The following is a 19401-nucleotide window of genomic DNA, read 5'->3' as shown; positions in this document are numbered from 1 at the left end:
AAATGAATTAGGGAGTGTTATTCCCATTTTCTGATGAAAACACCATGGTCTAGAGAGATCAAGGAATTTAAGTTTAAAGTTCTTCAAGGAGCCTAGTCAGATCAATGGATTTACTAATTTTTTTCTGTTTACCCCCACCCAGGCCAGGTGGATTTTGTTAGGTGTAGAAATAAATTGCTTCTAATTGCGAAGATACTTTCTCCAAGAATATTACTACAGTTACTTTTAATGTAGTTTTAAATAAAAGGAGAAAATAAGGTTGTTGGGTATAAAATTCGTATAAATAAACTTCATATGTACAAACAAAACCTTGGAATAGGATAAAATGCTTAATAATTATCTTAGCAAGAAATAAATAAAACCTACATAAAAACTTAAACACTATGAAGGACACAAAGAATTAACAAATGAAAAGTTATACCATATTCTTGAATAGAAATCTTTAACATCATAAACATGTCATTTAAAATTAATTTATGAATTTAATATGATCCCATTGAAAAGAATATATTTTTCTAAATAGGGGTTATTCTAAAGTTCAAGTGGAATGACAAAGGTAGGAATAGACAGTATATCTGGGGGAAAAAGAGGCAGTGGGAGGCAGTTGGGGCTAGTCTTACCAGATCACAAAACATACCCTAAAACTTCAAGATTTGAAATAATGCGGGCTTGTTATCTGACTGGACAGACCAGTGGAACAGAACAGAGAATCCAAAAATGGAACCAAATAAAGAGTTTTAGTGTCTGGTGAATGGGGCATCTCAAATCAGTTGGAAAAAATGGACTTTTCAATAACGGTAATAGGAAAAATTTGGTAGCCTTTCTGGAAAAAAGAAAATAGATTATGCCATGTACTGAATCCAGAGTTAACTCCAAATGGGTCAAAACTTAAACAAAAAAATAAATAAATTACAAAGACTGAAAACTTGAATTAATTTATAACCATGGAATGAGGAAGGCCTTCCTAACTTCAAAATCCCAGAACCAAGACATAAAAGATTGATCATTGCTACTAAATGAAAAAAAAAGAAAAAGTTAAAGTGACAAGCTGGAAAAAATTTGCATTTTTTGTTACAAACAAATAGCTAATCTCCCTAGTATATAAGGAGCACGCAAAAAATTGATTAAACAAAAAAGACTAATAACCCAATAAAAACAGAACGAGATTAACAAAAAATACTCAGAACAGAGTCTACATATTGTTCTCAAGTATATGAAAATACACTCAACCTCATTCATAAGAAGATAAATGCCATTAAAACTATGTAGAGATACTGTTTCTTATAGACTTGAATGGCAAATATTCCCAAAATTTGAAAACTTACATTGTTAGAGGGACTGCCGATTGGTACAAACTATTTGGAAGGCAATTTGGCAGCATCTTTCAAAATTCCAACTGCATTTATCCTTTGACTGAGCAATCCCACCTCTGGGATTTTATCCTACAGATCTAGTTATGAAGATCTTTGTGTTCACCACATTTCTTTTCAGAAAGGTATCACAACCCCATTCTTTTTTTTTTTTTTTTTTTTTTTTTTTTTTGCGGTATGCAGGCCTCTCGCTGTTGTGGCCTCTCCCATTGCGGAGCACAGGCTCAGCGGCCATGGCTCACGGGCCCAGCCGCTCTGAGGCATGTGGGATCTTCCCGGACCGGGGCACGAACCCGTGTCCCCTGCATCAGCAGGCAGACTCTCAACCACTGCGCCACCAGGGAAGCCCACAACCCCATTCTTGACAATTTCCTTGACTTCCTTCAAACTTCTCTTTCATTTTTCTAATTCTAATCCTCTGATTACTAAAACAAATAATAACAGCAACAAAAACATAGTGAATTGTTTTTCCACTTGCCTTCTTAAAGTTAGGATTCTGTTATTGACCATCTTCTCTTAATCTGTAATTTTTTTCTTTTTGAGCAACTATATCCCACTACGATTGCTTCAGCAACATTTACTGACTCATGACCAACAGATTTGTTTCCATGCTAGGCCTATCTTTTTTGTGTATGTGATAAATTATGCATAAGATAAAATTTACCATTTTAATCATTTTTAAATGTATAGTTTAGTGGCATTAGTACATTCACATTGTTGTCCAACCACCACCACTATCCATCTCCAGAACTTTTTCATCATCCTAACCTGAAACTCTGTACACACTAAACAATAATTAGTGATCCCCCCTCCCTTCTGGTAACCCCTATACTACTTTCTGTCTCTATGAATCTGACTATTCTAGGTACCTCATGTAAGTAGAACCATACAATATTTGTTCTTTTGTGCCTGGCTTATTTAACTTAGTATATAATGCTTTCATGGTTCACCCATGTTGTAGCCTGTATCAGAATTTCATTCCTTTTGAAGGCTGAATAATATTTCATTGTATGTTTATACCATATTTTGTTTATCCGTTTATCTCTTGAAGGACATGTGGGTTGTTTCCATCTTCTGGTTGTTGTGAGTAATGCTGCTGTGAACATGGTATACAAACATCTCTTTGACACCCTGCTTTCAATTAATTTGTGGGTATACCTAGAAGTGGAATTACTGGATCATATGGTAATTAAATGTTTAATTTTTTTGATGAACCACCATACTGTGTTCCACAGTATGCTGCTTCTGTTTCTGCTGCTGCTTCTCCTTCTTCATATTGTTATCATTGTTGTTATTATTATTATTATTGGAGTATAATTGCTTGACAATGTTGTGTTAGTTTCTGTTGTACAATGAAGTGAATCAGCTATATGTATGCATATATCCCCGCCCTCTTGGACCTCTCTCCCACCCCCCCATCCCACCCATCTAGGTCATCACAGAGCACCGAATTGAGCTTCCTGTGCTTTATAGCAGGTTCCCACTAGCTACCTATCTACACATGGTAATGTATATATGTCAATCCTAATCTCCCAATTTGTCCCACCCTCCCCTTCCCCCCTGTGTCCACATGTCCATTCTCTACTTCTGCATCTCTATTCCTGCCCTGGAAGTAGGTTCATCTGTACCATGTTTCTAGATTCCACATATATGTATTAATATACAATATTTGTTTTTCTCTTTCTGACTTACTTCACTCTGTATGACAGATTCTCAGTCCACCCACATCTCTACAAATTACCCAATTTCGTTCCTTTTTATGGCTGAGTAATATTCCATTGTATATATGTATCACATCTTCTTTATCCATTCCTCTGTTGATGGATATCTAGGTTGTTTCCATGTCCTGGCTATTGTAAATAGTGCTGCAGTGAACATTGCGGTATTATTATTATTATTATTTCACTGGCTAGGACATCCAGTATGATGTTGAATAGGAGCAATGAGAGTGGACATCATTGTCTTATCCCTGATCTGGGAGAGAAGGCATTCAATCTTTAACCACTAGTGTTAGGTCCTCTATTAGGTTAAGAAAAGTCATTTCTACTCCTAGGTTGCTGAGAGTTTCTATTATGAATAGACCTTAAATTTTGTCAAATGCTTTTTCTGCATAAGTTGATATGATCGTATGGTTTTTCTTTTTTTTAGTTTAATATGGTGGATTACATTAATTGATTTCTGAATATTAAACCAGATTTGCATTCCTGGGATAAACCCAACTTGCTTGTGATACATACTGTATTGCTGGTTTTGATTTGCTAACTTTTGTTGAGCAGATTTGTGTCTATGTTAACAAGGGAATTGGTCTGTGCTTTCACTTTTTTTTGGGGGGGTACTGTCTTTGTCTGGTTTTGGTATCAGAGTAATGCTAGCCTCATAAAATGAGTTAGGACATTTTCCCTTCTGTTTTTTTGGAAGAGATTATGCAGAATTCCCATTATGTATTGTTTAACTATTTGGTGGACTTCAATAGCAAAACCATCTGGGTTGGAATTTTCTTTTTGGAATTTTTAAACTATGAATTTAATTTTTTTTACATTGAATTATATTTGATATATAACATTGTGTAAGTTTAAGGTATACAACATGATGATTTGATACATTCATATATTGCAATATGATTGCCATTGTAGCATTAGCTAGCACCTCTATCATGTCACATAATTATCATTTCGTTTTTGTGGTGGGAATTATTAACAGCTAGTCTGTTAGCTAGTGTGATGTTTATAATACAAATTTGTTGCATATAATCACTGTACTGTGCTAATGTACTGTGCTAATGGTGATCCAGTGATCACCAGGACGTATTTATCTACCAGTTGCAAGTTTGTATCCTTAATCTCTCTCCTATGCCCCCAGCCCCTGCTAACCACCATTTTACTCTTTGTTCTTATGAATTTGGCTTTTTTAAGATTCCATATATGTGATAACATACAGTATTTGTCTTTTTCTCTCTGATTTTTCTTGCTTAGCATAAAGTCCTCAAGGTCCATTCATGTTGTGAAAATGACAGGATTTACTTCTTTCTCATGGCTGAATAATATTCCACTGTGTGTGTGTGTGTGTGTGTGTGTGTGTGTGTGTAGATATATATATATATCTCACTTCTTTTTTATCCATTCACTGTTGAAGAGAAATTAGGTTGTTTCCATACCTTGGCTATTGTGAATAACGATGCAGTAAACATGGAAGTGCATATATCTCTTCAGTATCCTGTTTTCATTATCTTTGGGTATATACCCAGAAGTGGGATTGTTGGATCATATAGTAGTTCTTTTTTTTTTTTTTTTTTTTTTTGCCGTACGCGGGCCTCTTACTGTTGTGGCCTTTCCCGTTGCAGAGCACAGGCTCCGGACACGCAGGCTCAGCAGCCATGGCTCACGGGCCCAGCCGCTCCGTGGCATGTGGGATCTTCCCAGACGGGGCACAAACCCATGTCCCCTGCATCAGTAGGCAGACTCTCAACCACTGCGCCACCAGGGAAGCCCTATTTTATAACTTTTTGAGGAACTTCCATATTGTTTTCCTTAGTGGCTGAACAAATTTACATTCCTACCAACAGTGTGTAAGAGGTTCCTTTCTCCACATCCTTGTCAACACTTGTTAACTCTCGTCTTCTTTATGATAGCCATTGTAACAAGTGTGAGGTGATGTGTCAATGTGGTTTTCATTTGCATTTTCCTGATGATTAGTGGTGTTGAGCATCTTTTCAGGTACCTGTTAGCCATCTGGATTCCTTCTTTAGAAAAATATCTATGTAGTCCCTCTGCCCATTTCTTTAATCAGATGGTTTGTTTTATTTGCTATTGAGTAGTATGAAATTCCTTATATATTTTGGATATTAACCCCTTATCAGATATATGATTTGCAAATATTTTCTCCCATTCTTTAGTTTGCTGTTCATTTTGTTTGTTTCTTTTGCTATGCAGAAGCTTTTAAATTTGATGTGGTCCCACTTGTTGATTTTTGCTTGTTGCCTTTGCTTTTGGTGTCCTATCCAAAAAACTGATTACCAAGACCAATGTTGAGGAGCTTCTTCTACATGTTTTCTTCTAGACATTTTATTGTATCAAGTCTTATGTTTAAGTCTTCCATTCATTTCTGGTTAATTTTTGTTAGTCATGTATGATAGAGATCCAATTTCATTTTCCTGCATGTGGTTATCTAGTTTTCCCGATACCATCTGTTGAAGACACTATCCTTTTCCCCATTCCAAACCAAGGGTGCTTGGCTCCCTTGTTGAATATTAGTTGACCATATATGTTGGGGTTTAATTCTGTGCTCTCTGTTCTATTCCACTGGGCTATGTATCTCTCTTTATGCCACTAGCATACTGTTTTATACTATATAGCTTTGTGGTATAGTTTGAAATCAGGGGGTATGATGCCTCTGGCTTTGTTCTTCTTTCTTGTATTGTGTTGACAGTTTGGGGTCCTTTGTGATTCCCTACAAAATTTAGGATTGTTTTTTCTATTTCTGTGAAAGATGCCACTGAAATTTTGATATGGATTGCATTGAATCTATATATGGCTTTGGGTAGTATGGACATTTTAACAATATTAATTTTTCCAATCTATGAACACAAGATATCTTTCCATTTGTTTGTGTCTTCTTCAATTTCTTTCAACAAAGTCTTATAGTTTTTATTGTAGAGATCTTTCACTTCCTTGGTTAAATTTACTTCTAGATATTTATTGGCTTTGATACTATTGTGAATGGGATATTTCTTTTTCAAATGTTTCATGGATATTGTATAGAAATGCAACTGATTTCTGTTTGTTGATTTTATACCCTGCAACTTTACTGAATTTGTTGATTAGTACCAACAGTTTTTATGGTTGTCTGGGATTTTCTATATATAGAAATCATATAATCTACAAATAAACCCTTTTACTACTTTTTTTCTGACTTGGATGCCTTTTATTTCTTTGTCCTACCTAATTGCTCTAGCTAGGACTTCCAGTACTATATTGAATAGAAGTAGTGAGAGTGGGCATCCTTGTCTTGTTCCTGATCATAGGGGAAAACTTTGAATTTTTCACTGTGGAGTATGATGTTAGCTGTGGTTTTGTCATACATGTCCTTTATTATGTTGAGGTATAGTCCCTCTATACCCAATCTCTTGAGGGTTTTAACATATTTTTAAATTTTTATTTTTGGCTGCATTGGGTCTTCATTGCTTCCCATGGGCTTTCTCTAGTTGTGGTGAGCGAGGGCTACTCTTCATTGTGGAGCACAAGCTTCTTATTGCAGTGGCTTCTCTTGTTGCAGAGCATGGGCTCCAGGAGCACAGGCTTCAGTAGTTGTGGCATGTGGGCTCAGTAGTTGTGGTCATGGGTGGTAGAACACAAGCTCAGTAGTTGTGGCGCACGGGCTTAGTTGCTCCATGGCATGTGGGATCTTCCTGGACCAAGGCTCGAACCCGTGTCTCCCGCATTGGCAGGCAGATTCTTAACCACTGCACCACCAGGGAAGCCCCCTCTTGAGGGTTTTTATCATGAAAGGACATTGTATTTTGTCAAATGATTTTTCTACATCTATTGAGATGATCATGTGATTTTAACCTTTTATTCTATTATTGTGGAGTATCATATTTATTGACTAGTGAATGTTGAACCATCCTTCCATTCCAGGGATAAATTTCTCTTGGTCATGATGTTTAATCCTTTAATGTGTTCTTGAATTCAGTTTACTAATATTTTGTTGAGAAGTTTTGCATTTACATTCATCAGGGATATTGATCTACAGTTTTCTTTTCTTGTCCTTTTCTGGCTTTTGTATCAGGTTAATGCTGATGTGGTAAAATGAGTTTGGAAATATTCCTCCTCTTCAGTTTTTGGGAAGAGTTTGAGAACAATTGACATTAATTCTTTAAATGTTTGGTAGAATTTGCCAGTGAAACCATCTGGTCCTGGGGTTCTCTGTGTTGGGAGGTTTTTAATAACTGATTCACTTTTTTTTAACCCATTATTGGCCTGTTCAGATTTTCTATTGTTTCCTAATATAGTCTTTTTATAGATTTTTAAAATTTATTTATTTATTTATTTATTTATTTATTGGCTGGCTGGCTGGCTGGCTGCATTCTGTCTTCGTTGCTGTGCACAGGCTTTCTCTAGTTGCGGCGAGTGGGGGCTACTCTTCGTTGCTGTGAGAGGGCTTCTCATTGTGGTGGCTTTTCTTGTTGCAGAGTACAGGGTCTAGGCGCGCAGGCTTCAGTAGTTGTGGCACGCAGGCTTCAGTAGTTGTGGCTCATGGGCTCTAGAGCCCAGGCTCAGTAGTTGTGGTACACGGGCGTAGTTGCTCTGCGGCATGTGGAATCTTCCTGGACCAGAACCTGTGTCCTCTGCATTGGCAGGTAGATTCTTAACCACTGCGCCACCAGGGAAGCCCCTCAGTACAGTCTGGGTAGGTTGTTTCTAGGAATTTGTTCACTTCTTCTAGATTATCTAACTTGTTGGCATATTCATAGCAGTCTCTTATGATCCTATGTATTTCTGTAGTATCAGTTGTAACATCTCTATTATTATTTATTTTATTTATTTGAGTCTTCTTTTTTTCTTTGTATAGCTAAAGGTTTGTCAATTTTGGTTATGTTTTTAAAAAATCAGCTGTTGGTTTTGTTGATATTTCCTATTGTTTTTCTGGTCTTTATTTATTTACTCTGATCTTTATTATTTCCTTCTTTCTGTTAAATTTGGGCTTAATTTGTTCTTCTTGTTTCTTGAGGTGTGAAGTTAGGTTGTTTATTTGAAACTCCAGTCTTTCAGTGAAAGAGGCCTATTTGCTCATCTTAAAAGCTGCAGCCTGAGGGGTATGCTTCTAATTTAACACATATATAGGGGTTAACTGCAATTCTCCCCAGAGACCAGGACACCAGTTGGCCCCATCTTTATGCTCTCCCTCTGCACCTGCATGCTGGAGTCTTCTTGAAAGGAGCTTGTGCACAAGTCTGGCACCCTGGTTATGGTGGCCGCTGTCCAGAGGACACATTCCTTATAGCCTGACTCTGGTGGCCAGTGGTGCTTGTGTTCATGGGTTCAATGGGATGGTAGCAAAAAACCAAAACAAAACTAAGCAGTTCTTAACTGGCTATTCCTCCAGGGGTTAATACAGAGGGAGCAGACAGAAACACCCACCTCCTAGTCTTCCCCAGAAGAGGTATATCTGCTACTTTTTTTTTAATTTTAATTTTTTGGCCATACCACGGGGCATGCGGGGTCTTTAGTTCCCTGACCAGGGATTGAACCTGTGCCCCCTGCAATGGAAGCGCAGAGTCTTAACCAGTGGACCACCAGGAAAGTTTATATTTGCATACTTTAAAAGCTGCTGTCTGGCCAACTTCTTTAAGATGAAAGAAAGGGTGCTAATTAGTAACAGGAAAACATGAAAGTATAAATCTCACTGGTAAAGGTAACTATTTAGTTAAGTTCAGAATAATCTAATGTTGTAATGGTGGTAGGTTAATCACTTATAAATCTAGTATGAAGGTTAAAAGACAAAATTAGTCTGCTGCTTCTGCACCAAGCCCTGGGATAATAGCCACAGTGATTCTTCACAAGACTGTTAAGAACTCTTTCTTAGTTCACTATCGTCTTGTGAGTCTTGTGGACACACCTCTTTGGCTTACAGAGCTAGATATTTTGGGGGTCTGTCTCTCAGGTGGAATTCTTAAAAGTTAGGGTGCCAGATATGTGGTCCAAACCTTTTACCCCTCAGGGAGAAGCTGGGAGTTGGGTTCTCTCTTGACTGTGTGTCACTGTGCCAGCAGTGGGGTTTATGGTGAGTTTGTGTCTCAGAATTTCCTACCTGTTTCACTGGGGATTTTTTCTCATTTTCCTGATATGTAGGAGTCACTCAGCTCTTTTCTGGATTTCTTTCAGAGGGAATTATTCCATAGGTGGCTGTAGATTTGGTGTGTCTGTGGGAGGTGGTATATTAAGGAGCATCTTATGTCAACATCTTGAACTCAAACCTCCACTGGCTTCTTAATCTGAGTCTACCTTTTGAGGGGGCTGAGTGAGCAAAATGTGGGTGTGACAACCGGACTAGAGGCTTGAGTATAGTAGGAAATGCTCACTAATCATTTTCAGTCCTCTCTCTTAACACTTCCAGTTCTGTCCATCCCACTGCTGCCTAATAGAAACTTTTCTTCCATGGTTTCAACTATCTTGGGTCCAAGTATTAAGTCCCCTTGGTCTGGAAAGTGAGCATAGGGTTTTCTCATTCATTCTTATAGATCATGTTGTGGCAAGTCTGGGTTTTTCTCCTCCCAAAAGCTATTTATGGAAATCACTATAAGCAAGATCATAAAAGCGTAGGATAGTCTGTAACATTTTTATATCATGTGACATTGTGTGCTGGGGCTTCTGAAGAGGCCAAGTATATATCACTCCATTTCCTCCCATGAATTGTTATTCAACTGAGATTTGGGACAAAGTGTTAAGACATATGGAAGCTAAATATTGCCTTTATTGTAGATAAAGGCAAATTGGAGGATGGTTCATGTGGGAGTCCAATGAGATTCCTGACTGGACTCCAGAAATAAATAGACTGGCTTAGTGAATCATGACAGTGGAAAAAACAGACTCTTAATACCCAGTCCCAAGGCGTGGCTTGGGAATGCATGCTTTGTGCTCTATGCAGACAGGCAGATTCCACAGCAGAAGAGAAAAGAAGCAGGGCCAGGGCAGTATAGGTTTAATGAGAAGACAGGAAACTACACAGTAACTGAAACAGGGAGGTTTAATATAAAGAATTATTAAGCAATAATAGTAACTATATAGAGCTATTTTTATATACTGTTGAGACGGAAAGGGACTCAAGGGTCTCCGGAGCTGAGGCAGTGTACCTAAGGAAGGACCAACTTGGAAGGGGAGGGGTTCATACTTCATGAAAGACCACTGATAGCAGAGAAGTTTGCTCAGGTGCTCAGACCCCAGATATGATTTACACCAGGCAGTGAGATGAGCAGAAGCTGATAGATAGACATGTAGAGGGAGTTGGGGCATCACTATGGACACTACTGGAATGTGGAGCTATAGAGGCCTCCCTTTGTAGGTACCTAGCATATATCCATGTAGGGCTTGGGCTCCTGGTAGCTGTCAGCTGATAAAGGCCCGGTACTGGCTTGCTAGATGGCTGGCTGCATGAGGCCCCCAAGTGTGCATCTGTAGGGCTTTAGAAAGGGTATAGGGAGTAGAGCCCTGGCTGGGACACAGACACATTTGTTTGAAGAGCTTGGCTATGATGTCTGTGACTGAGTAAAGAACTAGAGAAAACACGGTGGCCAAATGCTGGAGAAAGCTGTGCCAGAAAAGCACTTTGTACTGGAGAAAACTATGGAACCAAGTAGAGAAGAGAGCCTATTTTCAGGAACTTGGAGAGAGAGCCACACTCGAACCAAGAACTCCTTCCTGCTGCATTGTTTCTCCAGCACCCTCTAATGACGAAACTAAACATCATGCTAGCTGGTGAAAGAAAAAAATGTTTAAAAAGAAAGATCTCTTCTCACAGGTCAGGCAACAAAGGGTTAATTTGGAGCTAAGCGGCAATAAATTCTCTAATCAGCTATTTTGCTCCACCTTTCCAGGACAGAAATAAGAGGTAAGGCAAGAAGCCAAGAATATTTAGGGAAAATCTCTCCTCTTGAAAAATGGATGAGTGGGAAAGAAGCATTGTTCACTAACGTTCCCCAGGTTTTGTTCTGTTAACTCAATGGGTATAGCCAAAACCCTCTGGAGTCAATAATTTCTTAGTATAGCCTTGCTTGCATCTTCATGAGACCACTGCCCCACTACCAACCCTTGTTACTTGGGGCATCCTTTTGGACTGCTAATGAAAATGTATAATTTTCCTCCAGGAGTCTCTAAATTGGGTCATTCATAGCACATTAGTTTAATTAACCCCAAGGTCTTGCTTTGCCCAAATGCCAACAATCCTGTGACAAAGGTTCTTTGCCTGACCAAACTTTAGTCAGATTCTTGAACCATCTCCTAGGTCTATCTGTGCACTTATTATGAAATCTAGGTGTAGCAAGAACTCTGCTAAGTCAGTTGAACTAGAATCCTCCACCCTTGACAACTGATCACTCTTGATATCTGATCAGGTTCCTCATCATCCACCATCCCCCAAGTGATGATGGATCATGCTGGCCTGCCTTCAACAAGAATCCTGTTAGGTTGATTTAGCCAGAACCACCCTTACCCCTGATGTTTCCTCTGAGAATTTTTCATCCACTGACCCTCATCCTGTTCCCTGGCTATAAATTTCCACTTGTCCATGCTGTATTCAGAATTGAGCCTGAGGTCTCTTTTCCCCTATTGATATAGTCCTGAATAAAATGTATTTTTACTATCTTAGCTACTGTTCAGCTCTGGTTTACTACATCAGTCTATAATTTTTTCCATCCCAAATTATGCTTAGTTCTACTGTCTAATAAAACCCATCACAGAGATTCTGCAATAAGGAATAATGAAATACCCAGCATAAGATGTACCAAATTTGAGAAAATTTTCCTTCCACTCATATTTCCTGTTTAAAGTCTAAAAACTAAAACCACTCAAAAGTTAAAGTCCAAAGTAGTGAACATTCAAAAGAGTTGAATCTGAAAACGAATCCTGTTGCTCCTTTGAAATAGTCCTATGGCTGAAAAATATTCCATTGTATATATACCACGTCTTTTTATTCCATTCATCCATTGACAGACACTTAAGTTGTTTTCATATCTTGGCTGTTGTGAATAATGCTGCAATGAACATGGGAGTGCGGATATCTCTTTGAAATCCTGTTTTCATTTCCTTTGGATATACAGTTGACCCTTGAACAATGCAGGGGTTAGGGGCACAAATTCCCAACGCAGTTGAAACTGCACCAGCACAAAGGGATAACACTTAAGGAATATGAGAGAATGCTTAATGAGAAATGGAAGAAAAGAGAGGATAATTTAGATTCACATAGATATACATGTATCTTATTTGGATACATTACCTCACAAAGTCAACCTATGGCATTTATAATCTTATCTCAAGACCAACCTTCAAATATGCTAATAATAAGCCGTGCAGTGCTATAGTTGTAGTAGCATAGTATTATTCTGAGTTTAAAAGAAATTGATATATTTGAAAGCAGCCTAAGGTTTGTGTTACATACTCATTTTTTGTCACTATTCAAAAAGAGAACTAACTGCTCTCTATATGTCAAGTTATTGTGGAAAGGAATCAAAAATCCTCAGAAAGATTTGCTTTTAATAAAATAATTCTGTTTAGGTCTGAGATCTCCCTTTTCAGTGCCATTTTCCTGAAGGAAACAAACAAACTAGAGGTGGGGGAAACTGACTGACTGTGGCAGCTTAGAGAAAAAAATAGTCTGAGTTTAAAACTCAAGCTGAAATGCAAGAGTTGATGTTTTATTCAATGGCATACAAAAAAAAGTAAGTGACATGTTTTTCTCATTTAAAAAATGTTAAATTTCTAATGCCAATACTGGTTATGTGGACTATTAAAATTTCTGATAAATGTTCCTGAAAAACTAATTATCTCTAACAAGTCTGTGCATTTATTACTAAGTGATATGATCCTTAAATGTATGTGATTCAATCACCTGTTGCAAAATCATGCTATAATCTACTGTGGTCTCAGTAAGGAACACACAGAGATTAGTGATATGACATTTGAGAGTAAATTTAAATAACCAGATTTGTTACCATTCCAATTTTAAAAATTCATATTTTATAGTAAAGATATGATTGTAGAAATATCTTCTGTAAAATATCTGCATCTAACTGGGAATGTGAATCCACTATAACATGTACTCCATATAGATTCCCTACTCCTATCCCTATCTTTTTTAATTTTCAGAAGTTTAAAAGAAACAGCATAAAGAACAGAATAAACTCATATACTATTACAATTCAGAATTAACTAATATTTTGTTTTATTTACTTGGAATCTTTATTTCTTTATAATGAGATAGATATTTAGATACAAAACTGAAGTATCCTTTAACTACCATGTTTGGCCCCATTTCCCTTCTACTGCCTTTCCTTTTAGAGACAACCACTTTTGGGAATTGAGTGTGTATTCTTCCAATCCATTCTTCATAGTTTTACATAAAAATGTTCACCCATAACCAATGCTTTAATACTAGTGTTGGTTAGTGTTGATTTAATTCAAATTCATACAGGTATAATTATAATATATTCACTTCATTTGTTTTCACTCTACATGATTTTCATATCTTTCTCTATTAATACATATAGATTTAATGTTATACTTAACTACTAGAGAATATTATACAGTGTGACTGCATCACATTTTATTCATCCATTTCAAAAGTGACAGACATTTGTTTCCAATATTTTGCTAATATAACTCATGCTGCAATGAACATAAAGGTACAGGACTCCCTGGGTACATGTATCAGTTTCTTTGCTATATGTATGTATACTTAAGAGTGGGTATTCTGGAATCTGTTTTCGAAATTCTTTCCTACCCTGAGGTTTGAAAAAATGCTCCTATAAAATTCTTATATTACTAAGTTTTGCTCTTTGCATTCTAATCTTCACAACACTTTTGGATTTTTAAATAAATACTTTAATGTATAACAACAGCAAAGATCTAATATTTTTCCATATGAAGAGTCAATTACCCTGAGACCATTTTTTGAATCATCCAGATTTTCCTACCAACTTGTGATTACCACCTCTATCAACTGCCAATTCCCCATAAAGATATGCATATGTTTCTGGATATAATATTCTGTCACAATCTTTGTTTTCTATTACTGCATCAAGAGCAAATAATTTTGATTATACATGTAGCAAAACATGTAACAAAAAAATGACAATTCTGTCTCTTAATTTCACATCTTAATACCTCACATATCTTTGTCTGAATGCATCAGGTAGGCCTTCCAGAACCATGTTGATTAGTGTCCATGACTGGATCCTTACTTTAATGAGAATGCTCCTAAAAGTACAGCAGGAACAATGTGTTTTGTGGGGGTCTTGGGGGTGTAGGCTTTCATGATACTGTGATAGTTATTAAATTCTCAGTATATTACATCTTGAGCTGTTGCTGAAGGATTTTCCACATTCATGTGACTTTACTGTAAAATGAATTTTCTGATATACTGTTTAATATGAATTCTCTTGAAGGTGTTCCCAAATTCAAGGCGTTCATAGAGTTTTAATGAGTATGAATTCTCTGGTGTCTAATATGATGTGACTTCTGGCTAAAAGCTTTCCCACATTCATTACACTGATAAGGTTTTTCTCCAGTATGGATTCTCATATGCAGAGCAAGAGTTGAAAACTGAGAGAAGGCTTTCCCACATTCATTACAACCATAGGGCTTCTCACCTGTATGGCTTCTCATATGCACAGTAAGAGATGAGCTTTGACAGAAGGCTTTCCCACATATTTTACATTCATAAGGCTTATCACCTGTATGAATTCTCACATGTACAATGAGAGATGTGATTCGAGAGAAGGCTTTTCCACATTTATTACATTCATAGGGTTTCTCTCCTGTATGAATATTGTGATGTTTAATGAGGTACTGCTTCTGCCTAAAGATTGTTCCACATTCATTACATTTATAGGGTTTCTCTCCAATATGAATTTTCTCATGCTCAGTGAGGTTTGATTTCCCACTGAAGGCTTTTCCACATTCCTTACATATATAAGGTTTCTCTCCTGTATGACTTCTCTGGTGTCTAATGAGGCTTGACTTCTGAATGAAAGCTTTCCCACACCCTTTACATTCATAAGGTTTCTCTCCGGTATGAATTCTTTGATGGATAATGAGGTTTTCCTTCTGGCTAAAGGCTTTTCCACACTCATTACATTTAAAGGGTTTCTTTCCACTATGGATATTCTGATGTTTAACGAGGTATTGCTTCTGGCTGAAGGCTCTTCCACATTGATTACATTCAAATGGTTTCTCTCCTGTATGAATTTTCTCATGCTCAGAGAGATATGATTTGCCACTGAAGGCTTTGCCACATTCCTTACATACATAGGGTTTGTTTCCAATATGATTTCTCTGGTGTTTAATAAGGCTTGGCATCTGAATAGAAGCTTTCCCACATTCATAAGTTTTCTCTCCAGTATGATGTTTTTGATGAGTAAGAAAGTTTCCCTTCTGGCTGAAGGCTTTTCCACATTTATTACATTTATATGGTTTCTTTCCTGTATGACTTCTCAAATGTAGAGTAAGGGATGAGACTCGAGAGAATTCTTTACCACATTCATTACATTCATGTGATTTCTCTCCAGTATGCATTTTCTTATGCTCTATGAGGTTTTGCTTCAGGCTAAATGTTTTTCCACATTCATTACATTCATAAGGTTTCTCTCCAGCATGAATCTGATCATGCTGAAGGAGATCTGATTCAGGCTGAAGGCTTTCCAACATTCTTATCATGCACAGATACCTTCTCCAACAAGAATTCCTTAGTATCTCTTGACATGTGACATGGATGAAAGCTTTTCCACATTCAGTAAATTCATATGGATTCTCTCCAATAGTAATTCTCAGCTATCTAACAAAGTTGAATATATGATGAAAGACTTTTCACATTGGTTATCCTGTGATTAGCTGATTACAAATTGGGATGAAATATAGCATCCTCATTATATTCTTAATGGTTCTTTCTTAGACAGCTTCTCTCATATTTAAGTGTAAATTAAATGTTCCAAACTCATTTAAACTGAGTCCCATACACAGAGGAGTAGTCTTAAAGAATCAATGTCTGTGCTCAGAGGAAATACTTTTCTGCTACCTAAGTTTTCTGAGTTTTTCTTTAGCTGTGTTTTCACGGAGAAGGATGAGACTTAACCCAGAAGTCTTTCCTGTTGTGTCTTTATTTACTTATAAATTTCCCAGGCCTTTTCTAAAAAGGAGTACAAAAAAAATCATCATTGAAAAGAGTTAATAACTGTAAAATATTTAATGCCTGGAATGTAGTAAACATTCAATAAAGTAGCTATCATCATCATCAATATCACACTTGTAAATTTCCCACTATTTTTAATAAAATTTCAAAAATATGCAATTTAAAAATAGACTCTTTATTTCAAACCTAACCTACCAGTATAAAAGAAAGCTCAAATGCAAATAACATCCATGGGTGTATGTAGCTTAAACTGCTTTTAAATGAAACAATGTATACTTTATAAATCAGTAAAGTAAGGGAAAACATAAAGAACAGGTGACAAACAGGATGAAAGACAAACATGTAACATTTGGAAAGCCTAGGATGAAGGGATAAAAAATAAAATGAATAGGTATTAATAAGGGATATGTGGTTAAATAAGATATTTATTTCTACATTTTCCTGAAACTCCATTAAAATGACAATACGGGATGAAGGGCATTACTCATAAAATCTAAAAGGTTGAGGAGACAACAGTGAATAAAAGTATTAGGAAATTTTGAAAGGAAAGCAAATAAAGGACTGTAAATTAACAGCAGAACTGAGTGACTTAAATAAAATGCTAGCAGATGAGGATGCCACTTAGAAGCAAGGTAATCTGTGACACAGCTGTCAACAGAGAGGCACTATAACTGGAGACACTGCATGAGAGTGGAAGGTGGGGCTTATAAAATGAAAGGAGCAGCTGATACACCCAATTCTCCTAACTGGAAAGAAATAGGAATTTATTATCCAGACAAAGTACAACTGAGAAACTCCAAATTTAGTGATGACAGGGAAAGTAGATGAGAGTACCATACTGAAAGAAGGGGATGAGTAAAAGTTTATATATAGTATAGGCTCCCAACTTCTTTCTTCTGCTAGACTCTAAGAATGCTAGTAGTTGTTAGATAATGGAAGGGTTCTTGTTTGAAAAAATGAGCAGATCATGAGAACACCTATAGATACTGACATTTGGAGTCATATAAAAGAAAAACTTAGATATCTGACTGAATGCTGCACAGTGAAGCCCACCATTTTACAAGACCCACCCATGGACACAGAGATTACAATAATCTTTCTGGTACCTCAATGTATTAACGTAGAGTTAAAGATCACAAAAATTGGACAAAAGCCATAATGTGAAAGATCAAACAAATAAGAAAAAACAAGGCAAGGAACAGAAGAGCACATACATATAATTAGTATCACAGAAAGCTAAGAGATTATATAGCAATGAAATATTAACAGGATTCTATAAATAAGTGCTTTTGGAAATAAACAGTATGATGCCAACCTTAAAAATTCAATAGGTTGGCCCCGGAGGAAGATGGCGGAAGAGTAAGACGCGGAGATCACCTTCCTCCCCACAGATACATCAGAAATTCATCTACACGTGGAACAACTCCTACAGAACACCTACTGAATGCTGACAGAAGACCTCAGATCCCCCAAAAGGCAAGAAGCTCCCCACATACCTGGGTAGGGCAAAAGAAAAAAAGAATAAACAGAGACAATAGGATAGGGACGGGACCTGCACCAGTGGGAGGGAGCCGTGAAGGGGGGAAGGTTTCTACACACTACAAGCCCCTTCGCGGGCGGAGACTGCAGGTGGCGGAGGGGGAAAGCTTCGGAGTAGCGGAGGAGAGCACAGCAACAGGGGTGCGGAGGGCAAAGCGGAGAGATTCTGGCACAGAGGACCGGTGCCCTCAGGCACACACCAGCCCGAGAGGCTTGTCTGCTCGGCCGCCGTGGCGGGCGGGGCTGGGAGCTGAGGCTCGGGTATCGGCTTTCAGTCGGAGCGCAGGGAGAGGACTGGGGCTGGCGGCAGGAAGAGAGCCTGAAGGGGTTAGTGCACCACGGCTAGCCCGGAGGGAGTCCGGGGAAAGGGTCGGGAGCTGCCGAAGAGGCAAGAGACTTTTTTCCCTTTTGTTTCCTGGTGCGCGAGGAGAGGGCATTAAGAGGGCTGCTTGGGGAAGCGCCGGAGACAGGCACGAGCCGCGGGTAAGGCACGGACCTCGGAGACGGGCGTGGGCCGCCGCCGCCGCCACCCGCCGCGGCCCGCCGCCGCCGCGGGGCCTGTGTGCGAGCGCGGGTCACTGTCCGCCCCGCCTTCCGGGGGGCCTGTGCACCCCGCCACTGCCGGGGTCCCCGAGACCCGGGGACGGCTTTCCCGGGAAAGCGCACGGAGCGCCACGGGCTGCTGCAACGTCACGCCGGCCTCTGCCGCCGCAGGCCCGCCCCACACTGCGCGCCCCTCCCTCCCCTCTGCCTGAGTGAGCCAGAGCCCCCGAATCAGCGGCTCCTTTAAACCCGTCCTGTCTGAGCGAAGAACGGACGCCCTCCGGCAACCTACGCGCAGAGGCGGGGCCAGGTCCAAGGCTGAGACCCGGGAGCTGTGAGAGCAGAGGCAGGGAAATCTCTCTGTGCAGCCTCGGAGGCAGCGGATTAAAGCTCCACGGTCCATTTGATGTGCCCTGCGTCTGTGGAGTGCATGAATGGACAGCGAATCATCCCAAATTGAGGAAGTGGACTTTGAGGACAAGATTTAAGACTTTCCCCCCTTTTCCTCTTTTTACAACGAATTATTCCAAATTAAGGAGGTGGACTTAGAGAGCAAGATTTCAGACTTCTCGCCCTTTTCCTCTTCTTACAACGAATTATCCCAAATTGAGGAGGTGGACTTGGAGAGCAAGATTTTTGATTTTTCCCCCTGCTCTCTTTTTGTGAATGTGTATGTGTAATCTTCTGTGTAAGATTCTCTCTGTATAGCTTTGCTTCCACCATATGTCCCAGGGTTCTATCGGTCCGTTTTTTTTTTTCAATAATTACTTTCTAATTTTAATAACGCTACTATATTTCATACTTTATTCTATTTTACTTTACCTGCTCTTTCTTTTTTTCCTACTCTCCCTTCCTCCCTCCCTCCCTCCGCTCCTCCTTTCCTTCTTTCTTTTTCTTTCCTCCCTCCCACCCTTCTTCTTTCCACTTTCTTTTTCTTTCCTTCCTCCCTCCCTCCCGTCTTTCTTCCTTTCCTTCCTCCCTCCCTCCCTCCTTTCTTTCCTTCTTTCTTTCCATCCTTCCTCCCTCCCTCCCTCCTTTCTTTCTTCCTTCCTTC

The 19401-nt window shown here is 38.7% G+C and overlaps 1 protein-coding gene across 5 annotated transcripts in view; it reads right to left on the bottom strand.

The window, feature by feature from the left end:
- LOC308606377 (uncharacterized protein) overlaps window positions 1–19401 on the bottom strand; it is a 67306-nt gene that overhangs the window by 33029 nt on the left and 14876 nt on the right. Inside the window, exon 1 of one of the 5 annotated variants that reach the window (XM_081217184.1) lies at window positions 1326–1430. The exons of 3 other annotated variants lie outside the window; for them this stretch is intronic. Coding sequence is in view for 1 of the 2 variants with exons in the window: in XM_081217187.1 (XP_081073313.1) it covers window positions 14555–15793 (1239 nt within the window). In the remaining variant the exon portion in view is untranslated. Of the gene's footprint in view, window positions 1–1325; window positions 1431–13075; window positions 16263–19401 lie in introns of those variants that run through there. One more of the 5 variants, XM_081217187.1, reaches the window with a different exon arrangement.

The sequence above is a fragment of the Mesoplodon bidens genome (assembly GCF_964165515.1).
Source record: "Mesoplodon bidens genome assembly, chromosome: 18".
NCBI classification, from domain to species: Eukaryota; Metazoa; Chordata; class Mammalia; order Artiodactyla; family Ziphiidae; genus Mesoplodon; species Mesoplodon bidens.
The sequence above is the reverse complement of the archived record's forward strand: the minus strand, read 5'-3'. Positions and strand labels throughout refer to the sequence as shown.